Source organism: Podarcis erhardii, assembly GCF_964252035.2.
Source record: "Podarcis erhardii genome assembly, chromosome: 12".
In the NCBI taxonomy this organism is placed as follows: Eukaryota; Metazoa; Chordata; class Lepidosauria; order Squamata; family Lacertidae; genus Podarcis; species Podarcis erhardii.
In genome coordinates, this window is record NC_138513.1 from 7,770,402 (window position 1) to 7,779,914 (window position 9,513).

General features: G+C 47.8%; 1 protein-coding gene across 1 annotated transcript in view; it reads left to right on the top strand.

Annotated features, from left to right (window-relative positions):
* Positions 1–5,237, top strand: part of CSRNP1 (cysteine and serine rich nuclear protein 1) — a 36,550-nt gene extending 31,313 nt beyond the window's left edge. The window contains exons 4-5 of the mRNA XM_081834370.1: positions 112–408; positions 2,173–5,237. Of these exons, the coding sequence (XP_081690496.1) occupies positions 112–408; positions 2,173–3,213 (1,338 nt within the window). The 3' untranslated portion in view covers positions 3,214–5,237. The remainder of the gene's footprint in view (positions 1–111; positions 409–2,172) is intronic.
* The last annotated feature ends 4,276 nt before the right edge of the window (positions 5,238–9,513 follow it).

Sequence of the window (9,513 nt, forward strand, 5' to 3'; positions counted from 1 at the left end):
CGGAAAACTAATAAAGATTATTTGGACAACAAGGAGGGATTTCTGATTTCAAGATGGCGGCTGTCATGCTTCTGCTTCTTACACAAGTTTTCTCTGCATTTCTCCAAACAGCTCACCATGAACGGTACGAAGGAGTCGGAGGAAGCCAACCAGCTCACCACAGAAGACATCTCTGACGATGACATTGACACCAGTGCCACTGAGCTGGAAGACGGCTTCTTCCTCCAGCCGTACCCGGCCAAGAAGAGGCGAGCTCTGCTCAAAGCCATGGGCGTCAAGAAGATTGACAAGGAGGAGAAGCGGGAGCTGCATAGCATCCGCCTCTCCCGGGAAGACTGCGGCTGCGACTGCCAGGAGTTCTGCGACCCCGAGACGTGTAGCTGCAGCCTGGCGGGCATTAAATGTCAGGTGTGTGTGAGGAGGGGCCTTCTTGGCTGGGTTACTTGCGGGGGAGAGGGCTTACTGGACCCAGTGTGGGGAAAGCGGAGATTGCCCTGGGAGAAACTGGTCTTCCGCTGCTTCTGGCATGTTGGGCTTGAGAAGGAATCATAATAATAATTTATTATTTATATGCCGCCCATCTGGCTGGGTTTCCCCAGCCACTCTGGGCGGCTCCCAACAGAATATTAAAAACACGATAAAACATCCAAACATTCAAAACTTCCCTATACAGGGCTGCATTCAGATGTCTTCTAAAAGTCAGATAGTTGTTTATTTCCTTGGCATCTGGTGGGAGGGTGTTCCACAGGGCGAGGGCCACTACTGAGAAGGCCCTCTGCCTGGTTCCCTGTAACCTCACTTCTCGCAGGGAGGGAACTGCCAGAAGGCCCTCGGCGCTGGACCTCAGTGTCCGGAATGGTATAAAGGGTTGAGGTCAGAAGCTTCAAGACGAGCAAAAAGCCTTGGAGGAAGCTGAGATGAGCAGCTGCTTTTGCCCAGAGGGCAAATGGGAGACGGCAGTTCTCCCACCAAACAGATATTGGCCAGCCTTTCCACACTGTTTTTGTTTATCGATTTATTTCATTAATAAACCACCCTTTATCAGAAGATCCCAGGGCGGTGTACAACATTAAGGACACATCGTACCAAGCGTAAAAATGAAAGCAGTATAATAAAATAACACAGTCCCCACCATTTCAGCTTTAACAGGCCGTAGATTATTTAATGGCCCACAAGCATAGGCAATGAGGAATGTTTTTGCCTGGCGCCTAAAGACATGCAATGATGGCATCATGTGAACCTCTCTAGGGGTACCATTCCATAGACTGGGAGCCACCACAGAAAGGGCCCTGTCTCGTGTTGCTACTCTCCCGGCGAGTGTGGACACAGAGAAGTTTGCAGCTCCACCTTGTTCCTCTGTGCCAAGCTGGGCATAGGTGCAAAAGAAGCCGCCTTATACCCTGTCAGGCCAATTTGGCCATCCAGCCCAGTGTTGTCTGCACTGACTTGAACGTGATTGACACCTGGCGGGGGCACCTTCAGTGTTTTCTCTTTGACACCTGCCTAAAATGTTACTGCTTAGGTGAGCCTCTCCAGACAAGTAGAAGTCACAGGTGTGTTGGCAGCTGTATTAAAACACAGGGAGTGTTTGGGTGTTATTTTAATTACTTCTTTGTGTTTTTATCTTGTATGGTTTTTATCTTGTGAACCACCCTGTGATCTTTTGCTGAAGGGAAGTGTAGAATTGTTCCTGTTGTTATATTTATACCCGGCCTATCTGGCTAGGTTTCCCCAGCCACTCTGGGCAACTTCCAGTACATATGAAAACATAATAAAACATCAAACATTAAGCACTATCCAATACAGGCTGCCTTCTAAAAGTTATGTAGTTCTTTATTTCCTTGATATCTGAAGGGAGGGCGTTCCACAGGGCGGGTGTACTACCGAGAAGGCCCTCTGCCTGGTTCCCTGTAACCTCACTTCTCACAGTGAGGGAACCACCAGAAAAATAGCAGCCCAGGGCTATTAAAAGCCCTTTCCTTAAATTTTTTTTGTTGAATAAAACAAAGAGAAATGGATGTGTCAGACTTGACAGGCTAAAAGTAAGCAGTTGAACCAGTTATGAGCAGGTCCTCATTGGGTGGGTTCTTTGTTTTTTTTTGTTTTTTTAATAAAAAGTCAGGCTTAAAGGTAGAGGCTGTGTGACTAACATCTAGTCCCTCTGCTCCCCAGATGGACCACACGTCGTTTCCCTGCGGCTGCACCAAGGACGGCTGCGGCAACACCGAGGGCCGGATCGAGTTCAACCAAGCCCGGGTGCAGACACACTTTATCCACACCATCATGAAACTGGAGCTGGAGAAGAACCAGCCCAGCCCTGAGCGGAGCCCGGAGCCTGAACCCCTCTTCCGGGACCGGCTGCTCCCCTTCGGGTGCCCCGTGGGCAAGGCGGCGTTTGAGGAGAGGACGGTGCCGCTGGCGCCCGCCTTCCAGTTCAGCACGGACCTGGAGGCCATCGGCGAGAACAGCTGCAGCAGCGACATGACCGACTCCTCGGTGTCGTCCAACCAGAGCGAGGACCTGGAGGAGCCGTACGAAGCCGTCCCCTCCGAGAAGGCGCAGTCGGACGTGGACGACGACGGCCTGGCCCGCATCCTCCACTTCAACGACTCCGACACGGAGGACGAAAGCAGCGCCGCCACCAACTGCCAGGACAACCTGAGCTCCTTCCACCCGACCGGCTTCTTTAGCGTGGACGTGGAGAACCAGTGCGCCTCCGACAAGTTTGGCTCTGGCCACCCCCTGAGCCATTCGTTGAACATCACGGGGTGTTTGGACGAGAACGCCAACCAGGGGGTGAGCTGTTTTCTGGAGGAAACTTTGCCTAGGGCTGCCCAGGCTGCGGGCGTTCCTTCCTGTGCCCCCTCTTCTTCCTCCTCCGCCGTCGCCTCAATGGAGCAAGGCTCAAGGAGCTACATGGATCTGAGCCTGTCCTCGGACTCTCTGGATTTCTTCCAGTCCTTCTCAGACTACAACCTTGGACCCCTTTACAATTCTTTGAAGGAGTACGAGAACCTGGACAACTTTTCGGCGCTGCAGCTCCAGTTGCCGAATTTCCCCAGCTTGCCCCAGCCTGGGGATCAGAGCCCGTGCTTTCTGGAGTCCCTCATTGGCCTGTCCGAATCTGTCCCAGAAACCCCTGCGCCTTTTACAGACAATCAGCTCCTAGAAGATGCCATTAAGTCCTCTCTCATGGAAACAGTGAAGGTTTAAATGCGTTTGGGGGGGGGGTTTTGGAAAAGCCGAGCAGGGGGGAAACCCCCTCAAGAAACTGCCAACCCCTTCCCGGAAGAGAAGGAAATGCTACGTCATATTTTGTTCCTTTTTTCAGATACTTTGGAGGAAGACAAAACAAACTCTGCAGCTGCAATCGGTTTTCTTGCTGTTTGTGCAAAAAACTGTGTTGGGGGTGGGGAGGGGGTGGAAGACAATTTTTTGCTAAACACAATTTACCTGCATTTTGTATTTTGGGGTGGGGGCACGTAAGGGAGGGGGCAGGGAAGGACCTCGTGAGAAATGCATTGCTCGTCCACAAAGCACCTTCTGTGAACGTTTTCAAATGTTTGCAGATAATTTTCTCAAGCTACTTTGGGAAGTCTAAGTATATATAATTATATTTATTGTGGGGGTGGGGGGAAGGATTTGCTGAAGAGTTTGCTCTTGCTTAAATGGGAAGAGGTTTACAAGGAAGCGGAATAAATGACACAACACACACTATTATATACATAATCCCCCCCATGCCCTCTATTTATTGCAAACCTCCACAGTTTTCAAGTCGCCTTCGAAGCTTGAACTGAGTGCCGAATCTTATTTAAATTAGTCATACCTCGGATGTATTATGTGCACAATCATTTTTTTTTGCATAATATATCTGTATTTATTTATTTCGTGTTCATGCCTGGGTAGGACTGTGGTTTATCAAGGACCTGCAAATAGCCCAAGCCTGCCTCAATGAGTCACTTGGTTCGGGTGCCCCATTTTCCCCTCATGGTTAAAACACTGAGGAGTTGTTAGACTTTCAAGTATAATCCCCCATCCCCTGTCTTTTTCATAAGCCCCATATCCACACTACAAACCATTCTGGGCTTCTAAATGGAACTTCTCAGAACTTTAGTCACCTTAGGAGAGAGTTGAGAAGACTCCTTGAGATTCCCCACCTCCTCTTCTTGGATCGGAGAGATTGTGGACCTTCTGGGTGCTGCCAGACCAGGACTCCCATCATTGCTGGCTTGGGCGTGATGGGAGCCAGGGAAGCTTAAAGAGTTATGGGGCTCCATTTCTTCCTTAGTGGACCACAGAGGTTACTATTAGGAGGTCTGTTTTTAAATCTGTGCAGTAGCTTTGCAGTGCAGATATGAATGGGGAAGTGGGGAGTGTCGTTGCCACAAACGGTGCAAGTGAAAGGGCCTCTCTCTGGGTCACACACCTGTGGTGTAGGAGAGCCTTTGAATTTCTGAGCATGCAGCACATTGGCTGCTGCAGCTGAGCATGAAAGACACTCTCCATGCATCACTGCCGCGCTATGTGCCGCAGGACTCCAGCGTTGCACCACAAGCTTGTATGTCGCTATAACCATTTGAAAAATGAAATCACAGTTCCGTTCTTTTGTGTGCGATGTCCATAATTCTGCCAGGGGCAATTATAAGGAGGCCGGGAACTATGAAGAGAGAGAGAATAGAATGAACTATTTAAAGAAGAGAGAAGAAAGGTTAAAATGGTGTGGTAAATTATTTTGTAATTTATTTAATGTCCTTAAGGATTTGGCCATGAGATTTTTTTGATAGAACCAATCTGATCTATTACTATGCTGCCTGAATATATAGAGGAACCAATTCTGGAGCTGCCAAGGTTGCAATTTTTTTAGAGGAATGGAAAGAGCAAAAATTGCAAAAGGGGGGGGGCGCGGGAGGGAGCAAAAGACTGTGCTTGCAAGCCTCAGGGTGCTTTGGGATATCTTTGGGGGTCTTAACCCACAATCTTTAGCCAGGCCACTCCAGTTTCAGTACAGACTGCCCATGGCGCTATTAGCAGGAGAAGGCAGAATCATCCAGCTAAATTGCTCACCTTTTCTTTCAAAGATTATTCTCTAGTGAACTAGAATCCCACTTACCAGAACAGGTCAAAGATGGTTTTCACTAGAATTCCCTTAGGCCATGAAAAGTTGACATTTAGGATTTTGTTGGTTAACCTGATGGTTGGGCCTAGTGGCTGTGCTTTGGGTTTTTTGTTGTTGTTTTTTTAAGTGGCCTAAGCTTCGTTAATGGAAATAGATGGAATTCTTGCCTCTCCTGAGATTGGAAGACCTGCACTTTGACCTCCCAGAGATGTACAAAGCACCCAGAATTCCTTCCACATGGGAACCTTTTGGTTGGAAAGACTTTGCCCCATCTGGTCTATGCAAAGAGGGGTTTTTCCCCCCTTTAACAAACCTGCGTGGTAAAGAGAACATGTCTACAGAATAATCTGGCATCTATCTAGTGCAAAGGGGTTATCCCACTGTGAGAAAACTTTAAACATCTGCTTAACTTTTTAAACTATACATACGTATATATGCACACCATTTTTTATTTAATTTGTGGGAGTCTTTTAAAATAATAAAAAAAAACCTCAGCCTACTTTTTTTTTTAAAATGCTTTGACACATTTGGGGGTGGGGTTTTTTTTGGTACTGCTTTTTCTATTTTTGTTTTCATTCTTTGGCACTAAAGCAACAATTTTTTAGAACATTCCTGCGTTCCTTTGCATACGTCATTTTAAAATGAATGTTGGGAGATTGAGGGTGTTAGAAAACCCTCCTGCCTTCATGATCCTCTCCCCTCTAATTTATTCATTTCTTTGTTTCGTTTTGTTGGTGCCAACTTCCTGCTCCTACTCCCCCCAGGGTGCACTGATTTGTAAATAGATATATATTTTCCCCCTTCTGTACCTTGTATAAAATGTTGCCTGTTCAAACTGTCTTCTTTTTAAAAAAGAAAAAAAGAGAGAGAAACCTGAAAAACAAAATTGGGTATTTATTGACACAATCTGTAATTATCTAATGTATTGATTGAAACTCTTTGGTTTCAACAACTTTATGTTTGCTTTCTCTCAGTGTGTGTGTGTGTGTGTGTACGGTGCCGAAAGGTACCAGTTTAAAATACTTTTATTTTTAACCCCCTTCCCCCATATTTTCATTTGTAAAACAAAAAAACAAAAAAAAGCATCCTTTGCCTACAAGCTGCTGTCTCTCATTTCATACAAGCAATATGAAGAAAATTTCATTACACTTTCAATAAAACAAACTCTTTTTTCGGTTTGGAATATTTGGTGTGTGTGCTCCTTCTCGACATATTTGGGGGGGGGGGGGGAGAGAGAGAAGCGGATTAGTGGAAATCTAATCTCTGCCCGGCAAAAGGCCCGGCAGAGGTTGCTTTCACAACTTGCCATTCACGGCTGCCGATTTTTGGGTTGTGTGTGGGCAGAATGGGGGTGAAGGGTTCTTTGTTCCTAGGTGCTCTAAGAAAAAACTGCTCCTTTATCCCTTATGGGGTACCCAAGAGCCCATATAGAGTCCTTACGTAGGTTTTCTATCGGTAAGAGAAAATAACACAGGCCCAACCAGAGAATATTGAGAAGCAAAGCAGCTACAGTGGTGCCTCGCAAGACGAAATTAATTCATTCCGCAAGTTTTTTCTTCTTGCAAGTTCTTCGTATTGCGAAACACGGTTTCCCATAGGAATGCATTGAAAATCAATTAATGCGTTCCTAGGGAGACCGCCTTCAGACGAGGTCTGGGGACAGTCTGTCCCCGGACCTCTTCTGAAGGCTGGCGGGGGGAGAATGACTTTTCTCCCCACTGCCAGCCTTCAGAACAGCCTTCTGAAGGCTGGCGGTGGGGAGGAAAACCTTCCTCCCACCGCCAGTCTTCAAGACAGGTCCGGGAACAGAGGAGAAGTGCTGCGTGCCTTCCCCTCTGTCCTCGGACCTGTCCTGAAGGCTTGCGGCGGGAGGAGGGCTTTCCTCCCCACCGCCAACATTCAGAATGCTGTTCTGAACGTTGGCGGTGGGGAGGAAAAACCCTCCTCCCACCGCAAGCCCCGGGAACAGAGGAGAAGCGCTGCGTGCCTTCTCCTCTGTTCCCGGACCTCCCACCGCAAGCCTTCAGGACAGGTCCGGGAACAGAGGAGAAGGCGCGCTGCGCTTCCCCGCTGTCCCCAGAGATTTCCTTATGGGCTTTCGTCTTGCGAAGCAAGCCCATAGGGAAATTCGTCTTGCGAAGCCGCTAAAAAATCGGAAAACCCTTTTGTCTTGCGGGTTTTTCGTTTAGCGAGGCATTCGTCTTGCGGGGCACCACTGTAGTAAGGCTGATCTTTATTAAACTGTTGCAACAGGGTCCCCTGCTCCCGACCACCCCTCAAAACAATATACACATATACATAACAGAAAGAGGTGGTCTGCAGCAGAAATTTGAGTGTGTTGCTTCTCTCCTGTCTGCCAGGATACCTGATAATGCCTTATCTGATTGCCTTTTCTGGCTAGCCTGGCCATTCCTTTGAGAGGGTAAATACCGTATTTTTCGCTGTATAAGACGCACCAGACCACAAGACGCACCTAGTTTTTCGAGGAGGGAAAACAAGAAAATATTCTGAATCTCAGAAGCCAGAACAGCAAGAGGGATTGCTGCGCAGTGAAAGCAGCAATCCCTCTTGCTATTCTGGCTTCTGTGATAGCTGCGCAGCCTGCATTCGCTCCATAAGACACACACACATTTCCCCTTACTTTTTAGGAGGGAAAAAGTGAGTCTTATAGAGCAAAAAATACGGTACTTAATTCCTGAATCTGTATGTACCTGAAGAAGTGTGCATGCACACGAAAGCCCATACCAGTAACAAACTTAGTCTCTAAGGTGCTACTGGAAGGAATTTTTATTATTTTGTTTTGACTATGGCAGACCAACACGGCTACCTACCTGTAACTATATCAAATCCTAAACGGCATGTTTTCAACTTCGTAGACCCACTATTCTATTCTAACACAGGTCAACCAATCCGGATTAACACCACTAGTAAATGCGTTGACTTTGCTGCATCAAAGTATTTGATTTATAGATGGGGAAAACGAGGTAATTTTGAGCAGGTTTTCCTCCGGCCAATAAAACACCGGGTGAATCTGGACTAAAGTCGCCACCCCTTGAACCCCTTATTGGTTACATTCAGTCCCGCTTGGACTACTGCAATGCGCTCTACGTGGGGCTACCTTTGAAGGTGACCCGGAAACTGCAATTAATCCAGAATGCGGCAGCTAGACTGGTGACTGGTAGTGGCCACCAAGACCATGTAACACCGGTACTGAAAGATCTGCATTGGCTCTCAGTACATTTCCAAGCACAATTCAAAGTGTTGATGCTGACCTTTAAAGCCCTAAACGGCCTCGGTCCTGTATTCCTGAAGGAGTGTCTCCACCCCCACCTCCACCCACTGTGGTCCAACACCGAGGGCCTTCTGGCGGTTCCCTCATTGCGAGAAGTGCGGTTACAGGGAACCAGACAGAGGGCCTTCTCGGTAGTGGCACCTGCCGTGTGGAACATCCTTCAGATGTGAAGGAAATAAGCAGCTATCTTCTTTTTAAAAGACATCTGAAGACAGCCCTGTTTAGGGAAGTTTTTAATATTTAATGCTGTATTGTTTTTAACACTTGATTGGAAGCCGCCCAGAGTGGCTGGGGAAACTCAGCCAGATGGGAGGGGTATAAATAATAAATAATAAATTATTATTATTATTATTATTCACACGACACACTTAAAACACACACTCTCCCCCAAGAATCATGGGAACTGTAGTTTCCTAAGGGTGCTAGGAATTAGTAGCTCTGCAGGTAAACTATAGTTCCCAAGATTCTTAAGAGTGTGTGCTTTAAATGTACGCTGTGTGCACGGCCTTACTCTTTCTCCTTGTCCCTGACATGGGCCAGGAGTCGGCTTCACCTGCTGAGCAGCAGCCTGAAGGAGTAGAAAGCAGAGGGACTCCACCTGCGGGTTTTCAGCCTTTTTGTTCCTGAGGAGAACCAGCTGGCTCCAGCTTTCTTAAGCAGGGTTTCCAGCCTCAAATCAGTTGCTGGGAACAACATTCGTCGTTCCTGACCAGACCTTGCTGTTTCTTGCGACCTTGGACCCTCACCTTTCTTGACCCCCCCCCCCCCAGATCGTCCGACTACGTGAACTGAGATATTGGAGGATGGATGGCAGCTAACAGATTAAGGCTGAATCCTGACAAGACAGAAGTACTGTTTTGGGGGGACAGGAGGCGGGCGGGTGTGGAGGACTCCCTAGTCCTGAATGGGGTAACTGTGCCCCTGAAGGACCAGGTGCGCAGCCTGGGAGTCATTCTGGACTCACAGCTGTCCATGGAGGCGCAGGTCAATTCTGTGTCCAGGGCAGCTGTTTACCAGCTCCATCTGGTACGTAGGCTGAGACCCTATCTGCCTGTGGACTGTCTCGCCAGAGTGGTGCATGCTCTGGTTATCTCCCGCTTGGACT